This window comes from Electrophorus electricus, chromosome 18, assembly GCF_013358815.1.
Source record: "Electrophorus electricus isolate fEleEle1 chromosome 18, fEleEle1.pri, whole genome shotgun sequence".
Lineage (NCBI taxonomy): Eukaryota > Metazoa > Chordata > Actinopteri > Gymnotiformes > Gymnotidae > Electrophorus > Electrophorus electricus.
The window spans coordinates 6,891,690-6,916,689 of NC_049552.1; the positions used below are offsets into that span (position 1 = coordinate 6,891,690).

The window sequence follows — 25,000 nt, forward strand, 5'->3', positions numbered from 1 at the left end:
ACGTATGCACCAAACACGCTTTTCCATAGCCCTCCACAGGTTGTATGTGATACCTGCATGAACCGCATGACCCAAGATGTTTGCTGTCTGGAGGCGCTCACGTGCCTCTAGTCTGCCAGGAGCTACCCATCCTATCATCTCACTGACTTCTTCCAGGAGATGGGATATGGGCTCGGCTAAGGAGCAAAGCCTTAGGTTTCGGTCTACAAGCCGACAAATTCAACCACCTCACTACAAGAAACCATCTAATAAACTGTCAACTTATTAATGAGGACACTGGAGGAGATGATTGTAGTCAATTTAAGTTTGACCTCTTGAAGGGTCTCACGGTAATGGAGACAAATCACAAGACATGTTTAGATGGATGACACACCATAAAACTTCTGCTTCATTTACCCAGTAGCAAACAATGTCCTCCTGAGCTCCTCTAAAATAATAATTAAAAAAATGTTGTTCTTCCAAGTGTACATGACTAGCTAATTATTTCACTTGTATATGACTAGCACAATAAATCACTCTATGAATACAGACTGTGGAAGCAGCTGACCCTTTGGGAGACCATCCATAAATAAATTTTAAAAAACCGGTACTACTAATAGAGTAATGGCCAACTGGAGGCAGAAAAACTGAAGATGTACATCTGGCCAAAAGGAGGCTACTTTCCAGCAGTTTCCCAGCTGGATTTTTTGTGACTGGGAGTGTTGGAGGTTGGGAGTGTTGGGGTCAGGCAGGGGCCACCTGGCTCGAGGAGACGGCAGTGGACTGGGTCTGGGTGGAAGGGGTGGTGGAGGTGCTGGTGTCCTCCTCACCAAAGGGGTTCTTTCCACAGCACACCGTGGTCAGCATGCAGTTCCTGAACTACAAGAGAGAACAATGCTGCATATCAGAAGGAGGAGTGACCCCAAAATACTGAACTAAATAAATACTACACTAAATACTCAGTATATAAATCCATTACTAAATAAACACTACACTAAATAATCAGTATATAAATCCATTACTAAATAAACACTACACTAAATAATCAGTAAATAATTTACTAAATAAATAATTTGCTAAATAATCAGTAAATAAATAATTTACTAAATAAATAATTCACTAAACACTGAACTAATACTTCTTTAAAGAAATACTTCATTAAATATATACCAAGCAAAATATACAATCCAGCCCGTGGGACAAAAAGCTGGATACAAAATAAAGACAATATTGTTTTCGGGCACAATTCATGTCTTACTCCATCTTACCTGTTTGTTGAGGAAGATGTAGATCACGGGGTTATACAAGGTTGCGCTCTTTGCGAAGAAGGCGGGGGCAGTCATGAAAACGGGGCCAAACTCCGCACCCTGATTGGCGAATATGTACCAAGCCACGCTGGCATATGGCAGCCAGCACACCAGGAACGCGACCACCATGGCGACCACCATGCGCGTCACCTCCTTCTCGGCCCTCCGAGTCGTCTCCGACTCCTGTTGCTGGGCTGCGGCCTGCAGGAGGCGCACAGAAACGGGAGGAGGCAAAAGGAGGGAAATTAGCAAGCCGCGGATTCAACCGGTGTCGGTGATACTCGGAAATGTTTACTTCAGGGGTGCCTGGTTCTAGTCCTGGAGATCTGCTGCCCTGCAAAGTTCGGTTACGGGCCTAACACGCCATTAGAGGCGAACAGGTTTCAGGACTGGAGTTGCATGAACCCGGTTTACCTGAGAAATGATGCAGACATACAAAACAGGCTTACTCGAGTGGCAGCGACAGTAGCGTTTTTGTGCGTGCGCGCGTGAGTGTGTGCGTGCGTGCGTCTCACCGCACGGATAGTGCAGAGGAGACGGCTGTAACAGAAGAAGATGATCAGGAGCGGAACAGAGAAGTGGAGTATAAACATGTAGATGACGAATGAGGTGTTGTTCACTTCAGGCTTTGGGGTGTAGTAATCTATTCCACAAGAACACTGCATCCCCTCTGGAATGTATCTATGTAAACACAAGTGCACACAAACGTAACAGTAATGTTATGCCGCATCTATTACAGTTCTGTTTAGACACCGATATCATAAATGCCTGACGTTAGATATTTTTCTCTGGCCCTTCATTTTTTGCTGAGGTAACTTAGACATGGTGTCTAACTTACCTCAGTTACCTAGACTAACTCAGGCCAAATTGTGCCATCTTGCCGAGGACCAAGGCTTCTGCTATGTGGCTGTTGTCTTACCTGGACCACCCAAGCAGTGGTGGAGCTGCGCAGGTGAGGGCCATGATCCAGGTAACACCAACCCCTGTGATGGCATGCGTCTCTCCGAAACGGAACGTCACCATGGGCTTACACACCACAATGTAGCGCTCGATAGCCAAGACCACAAGTGACCACAGTGCTATTTCACCTAAAACACACATTTGATTTTTTTTTTTTACAGGGGTGAATCTTAACTCATCCTTATATATTACTGTATATCTACTGTAGCAAAATGCATAAACAAACTATTGACTGTTTTGGCATACATTTTTAAGAACGGAAAGGGCTGCTTTTAAATAAACGTAAGAAACACGTAGCAAAAGCGCATCTACAAAACCCTGTTGTAAACCTGTTCTGACCCTTGACACCACTGCTGTACATTTCCCATAACCTACTCACCTCCCAAGGTGGCAAAGAAACCCTCAATGTTGCAGCCGGTCACACCCAGGATAAAATACCCATGCAAGGCGGTGTAGAGTGTGACAGTGAAACCCCCGATCACCATGAACAAGTCGGCCACGGCCAGGTTCAGAAGGATGTAGTTGAGGGGCTTGCGGAGCTTCTTGTTTTGCACAGTGACATAGAGAGTGAGGAAGTTGATGGGGAAGGAGGTGACCACGAGGAAGAGCATGTAGGCGGCCAGCAGCGAGTACTTCCACGGCTCGGCCAGGTAGTACTGCGGTTCCTCGAACGGGCTCCGCACCAGGCCCGACCTGTTGGACATCGGCACGTAGAAGTTCGGGCCCTCCGTTCCATTCATGGCAGCCACGGGGAGATGTGGAAGGGAAGAGAAGCACGGGCAAGCCGGCGGGAGGACGGAAATCCTCAAAGGCTTGAAGCGCAGGAGAGGGAGAAAGAAAGCGGCACCCTCGCCGGGGAAAATTGGGATGAGACGGAAAGGGACAGTCCTTGGGAGAGAGTGGCTGTATGAGCGGAGGGGTAAACTCCCCTGGGACACGGAACAGCTCACTTATATGCCCCCCCATCCTGGTGGGATTAACTGCACCCATGGTGTGGGGGAGATTACAGCGAAGTGGTATAATTTGGAGGAATGGGGTGCAAGACAGATTAAGGTCAGAGAGAAAAAAAACAGTGATCCTTAAAGATGGTCAAGGACAGAGGAAGCAGTAGGTATTGCACTAAAGACTACTAACAGAAAAACTTAGCCAAGAAATTTTCAAGTTCGCATCATATCAACTACATCGCTCTACACCCGATCATTCAAATCTTGCTTAAATTCTTTTTCAAATTGTTCATTACTTCCTTTTCATTTGCAATAGTGTACTGTATAGTATCAAATATCCACATACAAAGACAAAGGTACACATAAAAAAACCTTTTATTGGTCATTAATAAATTAGAAAAAAATAATACAAAGGATACTTGTGTAACAAAAACTGAAATTGAACTATGAATTTAGCAAATCATACATAGATAATTTTAAGTAGAACAGTAAAATATTTGGAATGTAGTTCTGCTTTTTTACCATACATATATAAAATCTAAAAATATTTTATTGTTGCGTTTTATGAACTGATCGACCATTTACTGAAAAAGTCTTTTTAAGACTGAGAGAATGACCATATTAAGGGTTCCGGGCATGGGATCTTGCACACTTCAGTATCTTTCAAACCCCCGTAATCCCCTTTTGCTGAGTGATTCCATTAATCTTATCAGAGAGATCAGATGAGGTGGAGCTTTTCTTACAGCTTGAGAATCATCACCACCCTAAACCTACCCTCTCACACACACACACACTCACACGCACTGACCAATAAGAAGGATCACATACGCGTTCACTTTGGGCTAATCCATAGGCTCTATATATACACCCTGTAAAATGCAGGGTCATGAGGCCATTTGGTAAGTTAGTTGGGTTCGTCGAAAGGTCTACGGCAGTAAGGGCAGCAGTTGTGTTGCAGAACCAACAGCTCATAGTCCTCACTGTGGAACATCTAAGAGACAGAGAGACACATGGAGGCGAACAGCAAGGGCACACGGAGGAAGGACAAGTTTAGAACAGCCGGAATCAGGGCACAGAACAAGCACACCACGGGAAGCAGGATGCAACATAGTTCAAACATCATTACCAATGGAAGCTACTGAGGATGTTTTTGCTTGTTTGTTTGTTTGTTTGTTTATGCTTAATGCTAATTTGGCCCCAATTTTTATTCTTAGCATTGTGTCATTGTTCGCACTGTTACTGTTTTCATTTTTCAGAAGAACTCATTTCACTTTAAAGAGCACAAAACAGGCAGAGCTTGACATCTGATGATGTGTTTGTACCTGGAAGCAGGACGGACACATGGTGATGCTGACATCTGGCAGGAGGGAGCGATAGTACTGCCATCTGAGCGGCTTGGGCCAACGCTTGATCAGGACGTCTCTTCTAGACATGGACCTCAGCACCGCACGGTTCACCGTGACTGGAACAAACTCGCTCCCACCCTGCTGTAATACACACGCAGGCATATACACGCACGGACTAAAACACCCAGTAAAGAAACATATGAATGTGCAGTGCAGGGCCAGTACTGACATTATATCAAATGCGAAATTCTATCAAAAGTGCTAATTCAACTGTTGTAATACTTTCTCACCTCTCCCTCACTCTCTGTAAGTGAACATTTCAGTTTTTTCTCACCTCAAAACTCAGTTTGGCAGTAAAGGGATCTTCCTCAGGACCTTCCACATCGTCATCCAGCCTTAACAATTGAGACTCTGCACACACACACACACACACACACACACACACCCACACACCCACACACACACACACACACACACCCACACACCACACACCACACACCACACACACACACACACACACACAGCTCCATTTCTTGCCATCTGTTTCTTCCTTTCTTTTGCTTTGACAGTCAAGTTGTCACAATGTCCCTCAACTGATCTGCTTCACACTCACTCTCTATATTCTCTCACTTCCTTTAAGAGTCATTGTTTTAAGGCAATTAACACAACACAGCACTACAGTGATTTTCTGCTCGTCTTGGTCTCGCTTCAGGGTAGCGAGTTCTTGCTTCTGAAGTGACTTCACTAGTAATAAAACTGCTGTAGACTTCACTGTTTATTTTGGGAGCTCGTGTTGGAATAATGTAGAACACAATGTCTAACGTACTGTCCTGGGCAGGCAGTCAACAGTGGGGACGCGCAGTGTTGATTATACAGCTGCGCGTAAGGCCATGAGGAAAAGGATAAAGAGACGAGGAGGAGGATACCTCCACTGCCCATCTCCTTCCAGCGTGGTGTTTTCCTGTCTGTTCGAGGTACTTCCAGGTCAATCAGAGACACTGCCTCCTCGTCCATGATTCCTCCCTCTAGATAGAACTCAACCAAGGGAAGGACCTCTAAACACACACACACACACACACACACACACACACACTATATTTGGTGGCTATATGAGCTCTTTCGTCTTTTATATGAAAACTCCACCTTTGGAGATGCCCCAGTCTACTATAATGGAGGAGCAGCACTCACCGTATGAGGAGGCGGAGTATATGAAAGGCTGTCTACAGTTGACACAGGCATTGCCCTGGTTGCTCAGCAGTGGGTTGTGGGTGGAACAGCGGTAACACATTGGAATCAAATCCTAAACAACAAATAGATGAAACCAAAACAACCAGAAGTCACGTGTGCGTATACCAACATCCCCACCCCCCCCCCCGAAAAAAAAGTAGCAAAAATCATCTTAAAATACACACACAGTCAGCACAAAAGACAAAGACACACATGGCACACATTACTAAAACTCTGTGGTGAATTACATATGGAACAGATGTTACACCACAGCTACATCACCAACATAGCTACTCCACACATACTGGTGCACGCAGGCATGCACAAACACACACACGCGCACGCATGCACACGCACACACACAGACCTCGCTGTCGTGGTATGGTTTGGAGCGAACAGTGAGGCAGCTAAGCTCCATGCTCTCCTGGAATCGGGTAGGGATCCTCAGGCCGTGGAGCTTCTCGAAGGCGTGCCGTGCCACCTTATACCCTCCCAGGGCCTTTCCCTGCTTGGCCAAGGCGTACAGAGTGTACCTGCCCCGCCTGTCAAGGATCGGTCATGACAGCTTATGCGCTCTCAGTGCCCCTGCGCTGATTACTGAGGCAATTATTGCTTGAAGTCCAAAATGCTGAAGATGATAACGAGTAAAGTGTACTAAGGGTCAGTGAAATTCATGTATGCGACGTCAGCGTTATGTAAGTGAACCCTCACCTGCTCTAGCGTCTAATCCTAGAAACGCTCAGGGGGGTGTTGTTAGGAACACCTGTACACCTGCTCGTTCACATAATTATCCAATCTATCGGATATGTGACAGCAGCACATAATATCATGCAGACACGGGTCAAGAGCTTCAGTAAATGCTTGCATCAAGTATCTGGATCGGGGGAAAAAAAATTGATTTGAATGATTTTATCCATGGTGAGATCAGCTGGTTTGGGTACTGTCAGTCAGGGACCAGAATCTAAGATTCTAACCCAATCTGATTTATGATCAGAACCCAACAGAGCACTAGCTTGTCACGGGGAGAGTGAGAGGGTGAGAGAGAACGAGAGAGAGAGAGAGAGAGTGAAAGAGAGAGAGCGAGAGAGAGAGAGAGAGAGAGAGAGAGAGAGAAAGAGAGAGATTCACAGCAGCAAAGCAGCTGACAAAGTGATGCAATTATGTCAACATGGGCCAAAACCTCCAAGGAATGCTTCCAACACTTTGTTGGAAATCAAGCAATGAAGAACTGGTGCTCTCCTGAGAACAAGTCAGAGTCCTGCCCAGTATTAGCACAGTGTTCATAATAAAGAGGCCAGTAAGTGCAGGCACTTTCTCATTTCTGACTGGTGTATGCTTTTAATGATCAATCACAGAATCAGTGCACGCTGCCGATCCATTTGTCTCCACTGCTTCATCTATAAATCTACAGGACTCTTGTGGCCCGTTACCGAGCAAACAGCCAATCACAGGTGAGGAGACAAATCCAGTTTTACAGCAAATAATAAAAAGAAACACAGCGCGACACCAATGTGACTATCATTTATCTCCGTTTTTCTCCCTCACTCTTGCTGGTCTTGCTGTGTTGCTCTTTTCACATCACTACTCGATCCATTCCTTCACACGCTTGGTCTCCACCACCTCCACGTACTCCATCATGCTCTCTTCCTGTCGCTTCTTTGTGCTTCTGCCCTCCTTCTCCTGTCCTCCTTGGGCCCTCCTTTCCCACCTCCCATCACCTTTTGTTCACAATTCATGTCATATTTGGTTATAGAGCACACACTGGATGTTCTTTTTAAAGCAACGGTGCCAAAAATTCTTCTAAATGGTCCCATCCTGACTGGTTCCCAGGACAGTGTGAGAACATTTCTGGAGGAAGTGGATTAGGCCAAGATACTGAATAAATCTTGGCCTGGTTCACGCACATTATGGTAAGACAGAAAAAAACATCTACATGTTGCAGTTCTGGTTTGGGCCAAATCAAAATAGATATCATTTGGGTAAGACCATAGTGGTAAATATGTAGTAATTAATAAATATATTAATTATTAGTACACTTTCTCTCATGCCTGTTTTCTTGTCTCTCTGTCTCCAAAATCCTACGGCAAGAACCCATAATATGGACATTTTCTCCGGGGTTATTTTTTCCCCTCATCACTCAACACTCTGCCATGTCTGTCTCAATTTTATATCTGTGTTAGTCATTTTTCAACCTTTTATCTTACACTCTCCAATGTGATATAGCAGCTGCCATACACTCATCGCCTCGTCATCATGAACATCTGGTAGCTTCCATGAAGGAGTTGGAGGAGCACGTGCTTATGTGTGGTAGAGACAGCGAGACAGCATGAGAGAGGGAAAGACAGCGAGCTACAGAAGAGGCCCAAATGACAACCAATTATCACAGATTCCGGAAATCTAAATTCGTCTTTTGCCTTCACGCCGTCGGGTTCGCCGTCACCCTCTCAGTGCCCCTCTCGCTTTCTTGCTCGCGTGCTCTCTGACCTGAATGGAGGGGCAAACGCAGCACGCTTTCTCCGAGTGTTTCCTCACCTAGACCACTTCATTTCACTTCTTAATTCTAAAAGTCGAGGTGACAAAAGTTAATATGCATTCACTTCACGATCGAATCCCACCAGGTCTCAGCTCCAGCACCCACATACAGGCTGCATTCTAACTCTGTGAATTCTTGATTCAAGTGAGCGCTCATTAAAAAGGTTACTAGATGAACGAGAGGGTACCAAAGAGACCCTCCAGACATTGAAGGGTCAGTGCGTGTGTGTTTGTGTGGGTGTGTGTGTGTGCGCGTGTGTATTCGTGAAGGATACACTTTGGAGATGCCCAATGGAATGTCTTTGGTCAAGTTGTGGAAGAGAAATCTTGATAGGTTGAAAAGGGTCTCGGGCATGTTTGAACTGAAGGGCTCAACCTAAGAGGGGAGAGAAGCCAGAGAGGCAGAATGTTCATTTTGGACTAGAAAGATCAATCTATGCTTTCCAGCACACCTGTACCATTCTCCCAATGGATCACTAACACTTTTAATATTGACACTGTATTGGAAGCAGAATGTATTCATTTGAATATATGAACATTTAAGCACAACACGTACACATTGCTAATATGCTAATTTGCACAAATAAAAGTTTAACACATTCATTAAACCAATAAACAATTTATTCTCACCTAGTCTCAGTGCTTAATTGTCTGCCTAGAAATAATGCACTTGTGTATTTCATATTGTTGCACTTTATAGTTACTAATTCAGGTCCAACTGAAAGGCAAGCTCCACCCAAAATTCTGCTTCAAATGGATTTTTTTCCTGCTGTTTCAAAAAAACAAAAAAAACAAAAAACAAAAACAAAACTAAACTAAACTAAACTAAATGACAAGATCTTCACCATAACGGACAAGAGGAGCATGTCCGAGTCCGACTACAATGCATGGCCCACCCACTACAAAACACACCCATTTGAGAACAGCCAGTCCTTTTTCAGCTTTGGAATTTTCTTAAAAATACTTAACATACTTAACATAACTAACACAAAAACAGCCAACATTTACACTCATTTGCTTCAATGCAAATGAGAAACAGACATGTTACGAACTTCAGGAACAGCCCTCAGCCCCGCACGGCCACGCCCACTCGCACACCCCCCTGATCTGACTCACCAGAATTCTAGCACACACCTGATTCCTATTCCCCTCATTACCTACCCCTTTATAAGTTTCTCCTCCCCGCATACTAGTCACGAAGTACTGCTCCTATGTGGCGTACTGAGCGTTTCCTCATACTGTGCGTTTCCCCGGTTACTGACTCCTGCCTGCTTTCTAGACCTCGTCTCCTGCCTGACCCTCGGACACCTCCCGAACGCTACCCCGCGCTTCGACCCCGGATCGACCTGACCACGTTTACCTGTCTTACTGCACGTATTAATTTGGTTGCTAAAATAAAACCTCTGCAACTGGATCTTCTTCTACATGTGTGCATTCATTACACATAACCACTGAAATAATTTAATAATTTTAAATATATAGATACATAGAACTGAATAAATTTTTTTTTTTAAAAGCAATGTCTTGAAGAATGCTTCAAGTGCCCCAAAAACCTAGAGCTTCTGCTTCCACATATATGATTTCTCTCCTGCCTTTCTCAAGTGGCTTGATGGCTGTTCTGTTTAGACCGAGTGATGATGCTTTGGAGTTGAGGTCCTGATAGACAGGAGAGAGACAAGCAGTCTCGTGCTGTAGCTGAAACAAAGGCCAAGCAGCCGCACTGTGTACAGTTGATATGATAGGCACGGTCACCAAGACCGTAAATAGTCACTCTGAACGCAGACGTTCCCAAGATCAAGTTCTAACAAAAAGACAAAAATCACCGTTGCTGTAAACACTGAGGTGAACTCCAGCCTCCACTGGACTATAAATATTTGCACCAAAATCAGCATAGTATTTACAAAATAAAACAATTTCACCTTAAATAATCCCATGCTTTGCTTGTGAAATGTTGAGACGCAGTCTGCAGGCTATTCCTTTAAATTGGCTTTTTAAAAACTTTTGCATGAAGTTTTTTTTTAAGTTTGGATTTATCATGTTGGGATGGAGTGCTAAAGAAACAGAAACCACTTGTGGAAACGTGGTGGCCCTGGTGTCGGCTTGGAATGGGAACAGCAGTGTGCGCTAAATTCATTTTTGTTACAGCTCATCTGGCCTCAGGCCCCCCCGCATTGCTGCTACAAAATATCATCCAAATGAAGATGAAGAAATCATGGTCATAGTTTTTGCTATTTTAGGAAGGGCAATTGCAACTGCTAGATTATGACTGCTAATTACCCTAATAATTATTCTTATCCAACTGCTAGATTATGGCTGCCAATTACCCTAATAACTATTCTTATCCAACTGCTAGATTATGCCTCCTAATTACCCTAATAATGATCCTTATCCAACTGTTAGATTATATTTCCTAATTATGCTAATAAAAATAATACTAATTGAAAAAGGGCGTGAATGAACAGTTATTATGCATATTGGCCTTACCATGTAGCGATATATGGAATGGTACACATGGTACAGCTCAGCCAAGTGCTGAAAACTGTGAAACTTCTCCAGCATCTCTGCCTTCTTTTCCCCATCATCTGAGAAGGAAATACAAAAGCAGACGCAACGCCACGCAGTTTGCGGAGGTATGCAAGCACTCAGAAGGCTAACAGACCTACTCCAAAACAACGACAACAACCCACTCAATGAAACAGGTCAGTTTTAATCAGATTTCGAACCCACCTCGTGCTATGTCTAGACACTGCATGGAAAGCATCCAGTAGTAGTATGAGGCATCGTTGAACCTGCTCTCCACGACGGCATTGTGTGTGAGCTGCTCCAGCACCTTAACGGCTTCCGCTTGCCGCCCGGCCTTGTGGAAAGCTGGGAAAGGAAAAGGAACAGAGATGAAATCCCAGGAAAGTGTATTCACTAGTCATGAAAACAGTGTCATCACTAGTCATGCAGTGATAATCCAGCTAAAGACAAAAGCGGCACAGTGACTCTGTACGTGCGGTGAAACAGCTGATCTGTTTCATTGGGTAATAATTACAAGTCAAACAAGAAAAAAGCAAAAACCACACAGTCAAAGAGCACCCAAAGAGTTCAGAGAAGGAAACGGCAAAAAAATGCCTACTGAAATATAATCATTCCTGCGACTCAGATTCAATACTTGATCAAGTCAGAAATCCATCAACACTGTGCAAATGTCTGATAAAGATTCTCAATAAACGATGGTGATGTCTGCGGTTTGCAAGCCAAGTTATTTACGTTATTTACAGCACTGAATCAATCAATCATTGTGAAAATTAAGAAACGCAGCATTAGAAGGAAGAAAACCACGCACATGTCGGCACTAGATATTACAGGATGGATTAAATTTTACATGTAAACCCTTGCAACTCGCCATTTTTTAAATTCAACTTGGCCCTCAGATGAAAGACAACTCTGACACTCAAACTTGGCTTAAACCTTCAGCGTTGATTTGTGTCCAAGGGATTTAAAGCAAATTCAAGAGCCTCGATCAGATGATCATTACATTTAGCACTTCAAGCTGAGAAACTCTGTTGACTTTAGCCTCTTTCATCAATTAAGTCTTTGCGTATGATATTTTCCCTTAATCACCCTGATCTGGCATTTAGTCATGCACAACTCTACGTTCAACCAAAGAACCTTTCCCTCATTTCCCCTCCGCTCTTCCAGCTGCCAGCCGTCACGGTCTCACACAGGGAAGCCTGGCCAGAGCCCTGCAGCTCACCCGCACGCCAAAGGCAATTTTGTCATAATGTACACAAGTCTTACAAGCCTCCCCTCCTGCAACCTAATCTCTGCCGTAACTCACTTCAGACAGACGTCAAGAGAGTAAGGGAGCAGGAGGGAACGAGAGGCCATTAGTGGACGTCAAAACAGCGTCGTTCTTCGAAACCGGAGGAGGATTTAGCGGCCAAGCCCCCCGGGTCGCTATCTCAGCCTAATCAAACGCAGCTTTGCGCCAGCGCGACCCCTGCCGTGACCTCAGGCAGCGAGTTTCTTCGGGGTCGGGGCTCCATTAGCCGCGGCCGTATCGGGTCGAGGCGCGCGGGTGGCGCATTTATCAGAGGGACTCTGACACGGCTGGTGCGTGTAACTCAGCTGCGGCGGTTTAGAAAAGTGACCACGATAAACGGTGGTCTAATGTGCTCTGCTTGGTTGCAGACACACGCACAGACCGTGGGGATGAATTCCTTAGTTACCGAAATGGGGCGGGTGTGAGGGTGCGTGTGCGTGCGTGCATTACGGAGTCACGAGGCATCTATGCGTCACTGCGTGTTAATCATCTCCTGTTGCCAATTATAATCAGCAGAAACACAATAGTGGATTCTGGCCAGTAAGACAATCAGTGCCTCGCAGAACAATGCCCATTTCACACTCTCCAGCAATACGGCAGACGTGGAGTTTGACGCTTCTGCACACTTTTTCCGATTGTAACGTGGACGTGTAATTATAATCTGCCACTCTTGCAGGGAAGATTACGCAGGCACCCGTGCACTCAGGTCACCTTTCTGGGCCTCCTCGAAGCGGTCGTTTTCAGCCAGCCACTGTGCGTATGGCACATAGACGTCATCCTTGTACTGAGAATGCTTCCCCACCAGACTGAATGCCTGTGGACAACAGCCAAACAAGTTTTCACATTTCACTTTTGCTGATAACTGGTAGATTTGTATTAGCTAATTATAAACCAATTTCCTGACTGAACATTTATGTCACATTTGTATGTAAATCTGACATTGAATCTTCCCACATTTTGGCTTCCATCTAGTATAGAATATTTCATTAGAATCTAAAGTCTCTTGAGTCCTATGTCTGGCAATATGTTCTTGAGTGCTTAGATGTGATGAATGTTAAAAAGTTTTAAAGATTCTTTCATTCAGTACAATTGCTAATGTTGGCTCTATTTTGGGCACCTTTTCATACTTAAAATGTAAAGCGTTCCACGCTGCATTCTGCACTACACATTCCAACTATATGCAAGAAAGCACATTTGGAAATGATGACTCATTTATTAGTGTAAATGACATGCACGAACACACACACACACACAATTTCACACCTCATCCCAGTGCTTGGCCTCTACATGGAGCTGCACCAGGGCTTTCAGGTCACCCATCTTGGAGTAGGTCTCAGCTGCGTAACCATGGTGATTCAGCTTCTTGAAAAATTCGGCACACCTGGCCAAGGGCTCCCGCTCCGCTTTATCGAGCTTTCGTGCCAAATCTATCAACCTGCAGAGAGGCGGCGAGACAGGGAGAGAGAGAAAGAGAGAGAAAGAGAGAGGGGCTTGTTTTACATTTTTGCTTATCTAATATAAAGATAGAAACTGTAATAGCAGAGAAGCTCAAACAATGCAGATTCATTATGCCTGTTTTTCATGACATGTACAGCCAATGATCCATGAAATAGGTTCCATTTTATTGTTTTCCTCTGTTCTTGCCTGTGGTTTAATTATGTGTTGTCGTCTACATTGTTATTATCTGGTAAATGTGAGGATGCAGTCTTTAGTATTCTGCACTGCTGCTGTGTTAAGAGGGAGGGTTGAAAACAGGCCGAAAGAAAACCCAGAGGAGGAAAAGTAAGCAGGATAGGATGGGGGAAAGTGTCTGAGAAGAGAACCACCGGTCGGACGGCGATTGTCTAATGGTTTCAGTTATCTGGGCCCTTCTGAGTGTTTATTTGGCAGTGCTCAGCTCACACGTATAGGGGGACAGGAGGTGTGCTCCAGAAGCAACTCTAAGAGAGCTTTACTCTGTTTAATCTTTATTACAGTGGATAATGGGTCTCTCTCTCTCTCTCTCTCTCTCTCTCTCTCTCTCTCTCTCTCTCTCATATACACATACAAACATGCAACCCCCCCCCCCCCCCAATTCAGAGCAAATATTTCAACATCTATAAGGGGAACTACATCACTTCTTAGAGTTCTGCAAACAGGGCAAAAACAGTTTCACATGTCCCCATGTGTGTATAGTGTCGTGACAAGGGAGTACCATCTCAGGCCACCATTATACTGAGGACTATCTGCTAAGTGCACTCTTATTCAGAATATGTATGTGTGTGTGCGCGTGTGTGTGTGTGTGTGTGTGTGTGTGCGCGGGCGCGCGTGTGTGTGGCTATGTGTTAGCATGTGTGTGTGTGTCTGGAGCTCACATGTCCACCCAGCCGTGCATGCCAATGATCTCAATGGCTTTCATGTTTTCTCCTGCAGTCAGGTACATTTCAGCAGCAGTACGGGGCTCCTTGCTGTTCTTTGCCCAGTCTGCCTGCTTCTTCATCAATAGCTTTGTGTCTTTAGGGTCTCCTGAGGCCAGAAAGTCCTGTTACACAAAGCACACACACACACACACACACACACACACACACACACACACACACACACATGCAAAAGAACAATTCTTTTACAATTTCTACTAAACAAAATCCAACAAAGCTCAAATGTTTCCAGGTTTAAACAAATCAAGAACACATTACTGTTTTTTTTCTTTTCACCCTTTATTAGGACAGGTCTTCCCCTGCTATCTTTTACACTAAACCAGTCAGAGCAGAGGCCCACACATACACATACAAAAATATACAGCTGTCAGAACATGGAAACACACACACACAAAAACTAAAAGGAAGAAAAATAAATATACCACAGGAACACAGACAGAACACACACTATGCTGCCACTAATGATCAAAGATTCATCTAAATATGACAAACACACTCAACACACACATACAGAGACACACACACACAAACCCTCCCCCACACACGCAGACACACACCTTGGCATATTCAAACATGCGTAGGTCAGTGTACATGGTGAGGGCTCTGTTGTCATGGCCGCTCTTCTTGTAGAGTTTGGCAGCCTCGTGGAACTTCCCCTGGTAAGCATAAACGTCCGCTAGAAAGAGCTCGCTGTTATTTTCACCTCTCTTCTTCCTTTCCTGTGCAAAGTACACCAAAGACACACAAACGAATTGACAAACTCGGGACATGCACCAAAAGACATACACTCTGTGCGAGTTTAAGTAAATGAGAACTTGCACTCATTTCTATGTACTAACACTGAAGTGCTAGGACAGAAAAAAATAACTCACTTGCAAAATTTGGCCTTCTTGCAAATTTCACTAAATTCCATTCCTTTCGAAAGAATGTTCAGAAAATGCAAATATAGGCAAAGCACTGTGCTTCTCTTGCTATGGTTTTATTTAACTAAACCATTTTGAACCTTTCACAGCCCCCAATGTTCATGGTGTTTGCTGATCACATCGATATCAATCAGGAGTAAATGTTTTCAAACCATGCAGCTGCTAATTACACGAACAGCAGAATTAATTAATATTTGAAAAAGTTTATTAGGCTATGCCATAAAAAATATTAGACATCTGTAGCATATGATACCAATTGGCTTATGTTGACAGTTTGGTATGCATCTTTCCATCAGTCTTAATGGCTTTGAAATTTTTCTAACCATATGGAGAATATGCCATGATGATTAGATTATAAATTCAGCACAATAATTTAAATTCATTTTGATTAAAAGTCAAAAAATGAATATACAAAATCAAATTCACACAAAAATTGTACATTTAAATGGAGTTGCACAATTCTCATTGAAGACACACACCCACACACACCCACACACCATCAAATATACTACTAAATCTCTCTCTCTCACACCCCATATCATCTGCCCAGGACCAGCTTTTATGAGAAACATCTATTCATTGATCCACTGAAGCTCAATGATCCATTCTTCCCAGCATGGTGACATCAAAAGCAATTCTCCAACACAAAGGCCCCTCCTCTTCACGCTGCCGGCCAGGGGTCAGCGCCGCCTTATCTCACACACAGTTCAAAACACATGAACGCATTTAGATCTCAAATGTTGCGATTAAATTCTTTCTCATGAGACTGCTCCAGTTTCCTCAGACCTCCTCAGCTTTTTGAGGTGTGGACACAATGAGAGAGAGTGAGTGAGTGAGTGAGTGAGTGAGGCGGGGGGGGGGGGGGGGTCACTTAGCACCAATAAATGACATGAAGGAGTTGGAGTCCCCAGGAAGTCGCAGTGATTACAACTTAATTCTCAATGAAGTGTTGGAGGTCAAGTTACATCTCTTACATGCAGACTGGAACTGTGATACTGCGCTGAAAGCATATTTTTGACAAATTACAGCATGAATCTAGGAAGCGTGAGGGCTATCGTGAATTGAGTGGTGGAATGTTTTGGTTTGATAGTACTTGACAGCACATGCGACTGAGAGGAAAACTGAATGAGGTGAAGACAAAATGAGTGAACCTTAAAGAACTTACCTCAATGCTGTTGATGAGCTCAAGATAGCGCAGGTCTCGAACTCTGATAAAGGCCTAGAAAAAGACAGACTAGGCAGATGCAGCCAAATTCATTTCATTCTCTCTTTAAACTGGAAACAGATTACTACTTTTCTCTTTTGGGACTGTAAGAATGGACTTGCTGAAAAACCATCAAGCCTTAAACTTTGCTTCTATCATATGGTAATACACTGCTCTAGTAATGACATGCATGTGTGCGATTTTACTGACCTTCTTGGCTGTGTCAAAGTCGAGCCCTTCCAGAGCCTCTGTGGCCAGATCTCTCCAGTCACTATCAGTCACCCCCAGGCAAGCGATCTGATAGGCTTCCTTAAACATCCGCCTCTCCAGATACTGATACATGGGTGCCGACTATAAAGGAGTGGTAAATGTCTAGTAAATGTGAGCAAATCTGAGCAAAATTTCACCACATGAAAAAAAAAACCTGCAAGTGCTAAATGTTCTACACATGCCTGTGAAGGGACCTAGCAGACACACCTGAGGCACCTCAACAGCAGCCATCGAGTAGACGTGGAGGCAGAAGATCTTTGAGCCGTTGTAGCCCACCACGAAGCCCTGCATCTTCTGCTGGTGCACGGGGAAGTTGCTCGCCTTGATGTTCAGATAGCTGCTGCCGGAGAAACATAGCATGTCCTCACACTGGGTGTTCCAGGCTACGCTATTCGCATTGGGCTCCTGAACAAACAAGCGTACACACACACACACACACACACACACACACACACACACACACACACACACGGGTGGGGGACTATGAATGTGGCCTAAATCTAAAGGAGTGACTGATGTGCCATGAAAATGAACCTATATTGCAACCTCTTTGGAGAAGAGAGATCTGCCTAAATTGTGTGTTCCTAAAAAATATTTTTGCTCACGTCAAATATATAGCATGCATATCTCAAAGATGACTAATTTTCCTTAAATGATTGGATACCACTGTCACCGTTAAACCTGTAAAGTTTGCTAATCACGGCCTCATGCCATGTTCTTATGCTCTGGTCTCGAACACTTATGATGGCTTTGTGACTTGCGGAAGGCAGTGGCGCACTGATTTAAACTGCACCTCAGCAGCGTGGAAGTAGCCAAATCCCTCTAGGGAAGCGCAGAGCGCCAGGGATGCATGAATGGGTGGATCTGGGATGGGCTCCTAACCTGGAAGAGCAGCTCCTTGGTGTGGATGTCATAGACCATGCAAATACTGTGCTCATCCACCACAGCCAGCTTCCTGCGTGACGTGCTCATGTCCAGGCAGCGCACGGATGTGCTCTGCTTCAGCAGCAGGATGGGGAACGGGTTGTCAACAAAGATCTTCAGAATCTAGAGGACCAGAGGGTGCATGTTGGACAAAAACTCCCACGTGGAGATATACAAGGGTGGCAGTAGAACATCGCCTTACAATTCCGCTTGACAAAGACGTGTGAACTCTAAGCACTTCCTCAATTTGCACTTGTGCTCTTTTGCTGTTCCTCTGGCTCTGGCCCTGAAATATAAGCCTTGAGACTGTATTTGCAAATTTGCACCTGCATTCCCTATGTGTTATATTAGACTACACAATTAAAGGTGTATTAGTAACAACTAACTGTGTTAATGCTACATTCTTTAACCTTCCCCCTGCCATCCTATCATTTGCACCCTCAACACTGATTGCTTGTATCACTGTATTAAAATGCAGACCTGTTTAAATCCAATAAATTGTCAAATCCTTGTACATACAAAGTCCTATAAATATATGTCAAACATTAAGAATCACAAGTTTAACAAACTGACAACTGGTACTTAATATAAAGCAAGAATAAATATACATTCAATAAATACAAAAGTTAACTGAAACTAATGGGAGTTTCAGACTTGATGGTAGTGGCATAAATCCTTGCTATATCTTGGTTCGGGAGACTGGCAGCACTGCACATTTGATGCTGAACAATCATCGTTCACGTCCTTGCATGAGTTTGTAGGTCATCGGGGAGGAGGGTCAAGAAATGTCGATCATGGTTACAAAAGCGCTAAGCGTTATGCTTGCGAGAAAGAAAAAAAAATTAATGTGGCCCCTGCCCTGAGTGTCAGGAAAAGGACAGTATGGGCTGGCTATGCTTCCAAGAGAAACTGACGTAATCAATAACATGTCAAGAACATTACATAAATGTAGCTAGCTACCAGGTTCGCTGTGTGAAAACAGTAGACAGAGGAAAAAAAGGTTAGGTTTTGGGTATACTATGATGAAAGCACATGTTTTAATATCACATGGTTTCACAATCACTATAACTGAAATCAGCAGCAACAGCAGGATCCCTCTTTCTTTTCGCCGTGGTTACATATGTTCCAGAGAGCACTCTGTCCTCCTATTGGTCAGTGTCAAGGAACAGATCGAACTAGTTGACAGACTGGGTGAGAAACCAACAAAACATTTGGACTTTTCACTGGCCGGTTGCAAGTCGTCCCAGGTACCACATTGCTGTTCTTCGGTGATTATTTCACACTACAAGCCCTGTTCCTTGTTTCCCATGCTGGAAATTTGTCAGCTATGGCAAAATCACAGCAAAACCAGATTGAATTTATGTACTCAATCTGGCACGAGACTAAATCAGACAGCAAGTAAAAGTGTCACTAATCCGATTTTTACACTTCATATGTGACCCAGATGTTGTGTGGCAGTGTAAACATCAAAATAAATACATTTATTTAAAAAATGACAAAAACCCACACTAAATCTGACATTTTCAGTGATTTTCATGATAATGTTAACAACCGTACAAATTTCATTTAGTCCAAAAAATCTGATTTTTACCACTTTTACCTGCTTTGTGAACTTAGCCTAAGTTTATTGTTTGCAAGTAAGGATATACATTTTTTTTTGCAAATTAATCAATTCATATTATACACTCACTGCTCCATTTTTCAGGCCAACAAGAAGCCCCTCCCTCCCCGGTGGGCCTCCAATCACTTTGATGTAGCGAATCAGAGACTCCATGATCCATTCTTTCTCCTTTACGCTGCTGAATGACAAACACTGCAGTCTCTTCTCCTAAACACACACACACACACACACACACACACACACACACACACACACACACACACACACACACAAATATAAACATATCCGGGCAACTTTTTCTTTCTCTGGCAGCAGAGGACACCACAGCTACACCCACCAAAATCAGAGCTCCAGTATTATGCCATGCCATGCCAATTACAAGCTACTCAGAATGAAATGAAACAGTATGCTGGATTAGACTCCAAGTAAAAGATGCCTGACTCTGACATGAAACAGAAAGAGCCAGCAGAAGCACTTTATGAGAAGAAAACACCTTTTGTCTCATGGGGAAGGGTAGTAGATTGAAGAGATTAACATCCTGTTAAAAGGATCTGTGAGTGAATCACACTCGATGTCTGTATCTGTTACACACACACACACACAGGCATGTATAAACCGCAGACTGAAACCAGAGTGGATCAAGCAGTTGAACCAGACAGTGGTGAAGACTCTTGTCTCAGTAACTCCCACTGCCTGAGTGTGCAACCTTTGTCTCTTGCTCTCTCTCACACACACACACACACACACACACACACACACACACACACACACACACACACACACACACACACACACACACACACACACACACACACACACACACACACACACAGCTGTAAACAGTTAAATAAACCATGTGGTGTGTGTATGACTCCAGTAAGCACGCCCTCTGGGTAAAGATAAAACTTACTTAACGGTACTTAAATCACTTGATGTGCTGATGTTTAACAGGCATGACTTGGTGTGGTTTAAACCAGAGATAATCATGTCCACCTCCAATTCGTCCAGAATGCTGGATTGAACGTCCGGCTTTCATACAGCTAAAACTCATTTTCCTTCTAACACTGTGCTATTTACCTGGCAGAGGATAATGTGTTGGGAGCAAACAACCAGTAGATTGCACTCAAAGCGTCGACAGATTTTCTCTTTGACCCGGTAGTGCATGTCCGAGGAGTCGTCTGAACTGAGCTCGTATATTAGGATCTTCTCGGGCAGCTGGATGGCTAACCGGCTTCTGTAGATGGCGATCTTTTTCACCAGCTCGCGGCACTTTATACGCACTAGAGGGGGGAGAATGAGGAGGGAAGAACTTAATTATTATTATACTCCATCTATCCTTAACACACAATTATGACAAAAATTACCATGAATATGATGAACATTATGTATACATGCATACACATGCAGAAGCACACACACATACATACACACCCTGATCAGCCACAACTTTATAACCATTGACAGGAAAGAGAATAACACTGATAATTTGGTTACAATGGCACCAGTCATGGGGTGAGATATATTAGGCAGCAAGTGAACAGTCACTTCTTGAAGTTATGTGCTGGAAGCAGAAAAAATGGGTAAGTGTTAAGGATCTAAGTGACTTTGACAATCTCCAAATTTTGATGGCTAGACGACTGGATCAGAGCATCTCCAAAATGGCAAGTCTTGTGGGATGTTCCGGGTATGCATCAGTTAGTACCAACCAAAAGCAGTCCAAGCAAGGAGAACTAGTGGACCAGCGACCACTGATGCTTGAGGGGAACGAAGACTAGTCTGTTTTGTTCGATCCCACAGAAAGAACTACTGTAGCACAGAATACCAAAAAGGTTAATGCTGGCAATGACAAAGGTGTCAGAACACACAGTGCACCACAGCTCACTGTAGATGGACATGTGTGGCCACAGATCGTTCTCAATGCCCATGCTGGCCCCTGTCCACTGTAGAATGTGCCTAGAATGGGCACGTGAGCATCAGAACTGGACCGTGGACCAATGGAAGGTGGTAGCCTGGGCTGATGAATCACATTTCTTTCACTTCATTTGGACAGCCGGATGAGTGTGCACCACTTACCAGGAGAAGAGATGGCACCAGGATGCACTATGGGAAGGAGGCATGTTTGATGCTCTGGGCAATGTTCTATTGGGAAACCTTGGCTCCTGGCATTCATGCAAATGTTACTTAGACACGTAGCCCTTACCTAAATGTTGTTGCAGACCAATTAAAACCCTTCATGGCAATGGTATTCCTTAATGGTAGTAGCCTCTTTCAGCAGGATAATGCACCCAGTTCATGACTCAGTTGCCTTCAAATCCCCCAAACCTGAATCCGATTGAGCATGACAAATTTTCAATCCATGGAGGCCTCGCCTCGCAACTCACAAGACTTACGCGGCTAACGTCTTGGTGCCAGATCCCCCAGAGGTCTTGTGAATACATGCCTTGGAGGGTCAGAAGTATTTTGGTTTGGTGGTTTTAATGTTATGGCTGATCAACGTGCTGGAATCTGGTTAGCATTATGTTTTGTCCACAACAGGCCTGATTAGTTGTTAACTCTGAAGAAGAAGAGAGTACCTTTCTGTTCGGTGATGAGGTGCTGGACAATGACGTCAGTCATGCTGTCCCTGTAGGCATAACGGTCTTTATATAGTCCGTGCACTGTGCTGAACACCAAATGGAAGAATGCTATAGTGCCATCCTGACAACCCACTACCTGAAACATCATCAACAGGGGTAATAAAGTTACAGAAAATTGTTAATAAAGAAGTGAAAAGAGAACCTACATGCCACTAACAATTAATGCAACGTTTAATCTAGTGGGAAGAGCTCAGCATGATCTCATGCGTAGAGTGTCGTCATGTGTTGTCCTATGTTGTTTTTCTTTATTAGTTGCATTAACTTTTTAGGATCGAAGTGTTGCTCTATAAGGCCCACTGCAGGTGTTCTGCAGGGTTAATTGTTTTTTGTTTTTTGCATGCCAAATAAGCTCATGCTACTGGCCAGTGCAACACAAAAGTGAAAGAAATCTGAAAGAACCTGAGCCGAGGTGCAGGATAGTTTTTATTAGTAACAATTTTTTCTCTCTTTTTCTCTCACTCACTCACAGACACACACACACACACACACACACACACACACACACACCAAAAAAAGAGTTTCTAAATCAGGCTCTACTATAAGCCTTGGCACTTCATGCCTGTAAATCTGGCTATGCTGGTGATAAGGTTAGCCATTCGATAGCTCATACAAGTGACAGACTTTGATATTAATTGCTACAGGAGCCACAAATTACAATGCTCACTGCAACTAGCGCCCTCAACCCACTACCCGAATTTAAAAGCAATTAAACGAACAACTCCAAAGGCTCACCACGTAATTGGAGTCTGGTTTGACCCGACAGGTCCAGACCCATGAGTTCTGCTCTGTGATGGTTCCAAGCCGGACGCCGTCTTTGGTGTAGAGGGACGCCTGCTTGTCTGAGCCTCCCATCACTATGTACTCCCCCTTGGAGAAGTAGCTCACGCAGCAGGGGTCGAAGTTCAGCTGTCTTTCCTTCCCGATCTGAACAAAAGAACAATTCAATAAAATACAAGCCCAGTCTGTAGAACTGTACGTCCTATGGAAGGAGCAGGGGTTTCCAACTCAGTCAGGGTGCTGCATGTTGCTAAAAAAGAGAGTAGGAACAGATGTGTAAATGAAAAATACCCTGAACGTCTAACGTCGCCCAGGCCTACAAACATCAAAAGATTTTTTTTCTTACTTGATTAGTAAAGACGATTGGGCAACATTTTAAAAAAAGATAAATAAAGAACATATTACTTTTACTACTATGAATTGAAACCAAATATATTATTGAGTCACAATCTTTTTGATTTAGGAGGACTTAAACTTCTCTGAAACAAGTGTGTTGGCTTCAGAACACAAAGCCCTGAACTAAAGAAGAAGGACAAGCAAATTGCAGCACATCCATTCAGTTGCATCCCACAATTCACAAATCTTCCTTTCTCTTAGCATCAAAAACAGGGCCATGTGTTACGCGTAATCGACTAAAAAAGAGACCTGCGTTACCATTTGAGACCTTAGAGGATATTATAAATCATGGAGATTTCGCTGCGAAGCCGCTTGTAGCACCGCGCAGATACACAGCGGCGCGGCGGCATACTGCACTGTCAGCTCCCCAGCGCTTCCACATGCACATTTTTCAGTCGGACAGCTCAATGTGATGCGTTCCTGCTAACTGGAGGTGTGGGACATGCTAGCGCCTGGGACCAAACGCGACTGGTGGCAGACGAGAGGCAGTTTCAGTGATACAGTAGTAAAGCATGGGGGATATGAGAGGGAGGGAGAGAGGGGGAACGCTCGGATCCCATAGTTCAGTATGATATAGCGTCTGGGTCCTGTCTACCCATTCAGTGTCTTCACATCAAATCCCCTTTAGCTGTCTAGGCAGCGCCTGACCAAGATAGGACCCATTATTTGTTTCTAAATAGCCCTTACTCTACCGGCCATGGAGATCTGTTACTGCAAGTCATGTCAAACCTATGAAATGTTCCACACCATGTATGTTCGCGAATGCACACAAATGCACACAGAGCATCTGTTTCCTCTCACCGTGAACCCTGGACCACTGACGAAACTGGCCTCCATTCTTTCCCCCCTTGGACAACAGCACTTTTTTATGTGCCACTATTAATAGCGCTGTAATGCAAACAGCATGTGCGGGGAGAGACAGAAAGAAAGAGCGAGAAAGAAAGAAACAGAGAGTGAGAATGCAGAGCGAGCTGCCCTTCAGGCTAATGTTTTATGACAGTGAAACAAGCAGCTAGCAGCAATCTGCCCTTAATTACTACACTTCCCATGAGTAGCTGGGGGGGCAGGGGGGAATGGTGACTTACACATTACAATTAGAAAGCTGCAGGAGTGGTGGTGGTGGGGTTCTGTATTTCTTAACAGGTCAAGTGCCACAGGGGAATTGGAGATCTAAAACTGGGTCACCATTACAAATAACATTTGAAATCTCACTCTAAAGAGCTTGAGTTCTGATTGGCTTACTGGTATACAAACAGGAAGAAACTGATGGTATACAGATCCAACAGAACAACAATTGGTAGGTGTTAACCTGGGGATTTGAGCACACAGTCTCCTGGTCTTAGGTCAAGACTCAATCAGTACTGAACTGGTGCTTATTATTTTAATTTGCTTTTCTCCCTAACTGAGTTACTGTATTTTAAAAATACACCATACATCACATTACATCAAATATGGATGGTAATTCCAGTGCTGAATAATAAAAATTGAAGATCAGTGATGAACCCTGTATCACCTAGCTGTCAGTGACCTATAAGAGTTAAGAGATCAAATGGTTCAGAAGAGATGTGTACCTGCTTCCCGCTGAGCTGGTAGAAGGACAGCCTTTGGCCCCAGTCAGCTACTGCCAGGATATCGTGGTGGTCATCCCTATATATGCACATGTGAGCACACACAGACACTCATTTGACTTTAGGAATTAGCTTGCTGTGCCTGGTCTTCAGAAAAG

At 44.0% G+C, this 25,000-nt stretch overlaps 2 protein-coding genes across 2 annotated transcripts in view; both read right to left on the reverse strand.

Annotated features, from left to right (window-relative positions):
* Positions 1-723: 723 nt before the first annotated feature.
* Positions 724-2,995, reverse strand: LOC113584309 (rhodopsin). Its single transcript, XM_027021129.2, has 5 exons — positions 2,626-2,995; positions 2,206-2,374; positions 1,802-1,967; positions 1,248-1,487; positions 724-858 (listed from the first exon to the last, which is right to left on the reverse strand). The coding sequence occupies exons 1-5, from the start codon at positions 2,984-2,986 to the stop codon at positions 724-726; spliced, it is 1,071 nt and encodes a 356-aa protein (XP_026876930.2). The 5' UTR covers positions 2,987-2,995.
* A 595-nt stretch (positions 2,996-3,590) lies between these two features.
* The window catches only part of ift122 (intraflagellar transport 122 homolog (Chlamydomonas)), a 35,225-nt gene continuing 13,815 nt past the window's right edge, over positions 3,591-25,000 (reverse strand). Inside the window, exons 8-29 of the mRNA XM_035536134.1 lie at positions 24,846-24,921; positions 22,834-23,025; positions 22,039-22,177; positions 20,543-20,745; positions 19,535-19,672; positions 17,803-17,967; positions 17,128-17,325; positions 16,861-17,001; positions 16,612-16,665; positions 15,081-15,242; positions 14,461-14,627; positions 13,370-13,541; positions 12,818-12,920; positions 11,023-11,163; positions 10,780-10,877; positions 8,571-8,671; positions 6,131-6,296; positions 5,725-5,836; positions 5,463-5,591; positions 4,871-4,947; positions 4,513-4,677; positions 3,591-4,181 (exon numbers count right to left, since the gene is read on the reverse strand). Of these exons, the coding sequence (XP_035392027.1) occupies positions 4,095-4,181; positions 4,513-4,677; positions 4,871-4,947; positions 5,463-5,591; positions 5,725-5,836; positions 6,131-6,296; positions 8,571-8,671; positions 10,780-10,877; positions 11,023-11,163; positions 12,818-12,920; positions 13,370-13,541; positions 14,461-14,627; positions 15,081-15,242; positions 16,612-16,665; positions 16,861-17,001; positions 17,128-17,325; positions 17,803-17,967; positions 19,535-19,672; positions 20,543-20,745; positions 22,039-22,177; positions 22,834-23,025; positions 24,846-24,921 (2,986 nt within the window). The 3' untranslated portion in view covers positions 3,591-4,094. The remainder of the gene's footprint in view (positions 4,182-4,512; positions 4,678-4,870; positions 4,948-5,462; positions 5,592-5,724; positions 5,837-6,130; positions 6,297-8,570; positions 8,672-10,779; positions 10,878-11,022; positions 11,164-12,817; positions 12,921-13,369; positions 13,542-14,460; positions 14,628-15,080; positions 15,243-16,611; positions 16,666-16,860; positions 17,002-17,127; positions 17,326-17,802; positions 17,968-19,534; positions 19,673-20,542; positions 20,746-22,038; positions 22,178-22,833; positions 23,026-24,845; positions 24,922-25,000) is intronic.

Excerpts from the sequence above, each read along its gene's own strand:
- LOC113584309 (XM_027021129.2), bottom strand. The coding sequence starts at position 2,986 with ATGAATGGAACGGAGGGCCCGAACTTCTACGTGCCGATGTCCAACAGG. Across the intron at positions 1,968-2,205 it reads CCACTGCTTGGGTGGTCCAG|ATACATTCCAGAGGGGATGC; the intron begins GTAAGACAACAG and ends GTGTTTACATAG. Across the intron at positions 1,488-1,801 it reads TCCTCTGCACTATCCGTGCG|GCCGCAGCCCAGCAACAGGA; the intron begins GTGAGACGCACG and ends CGCCTCCTGCAG.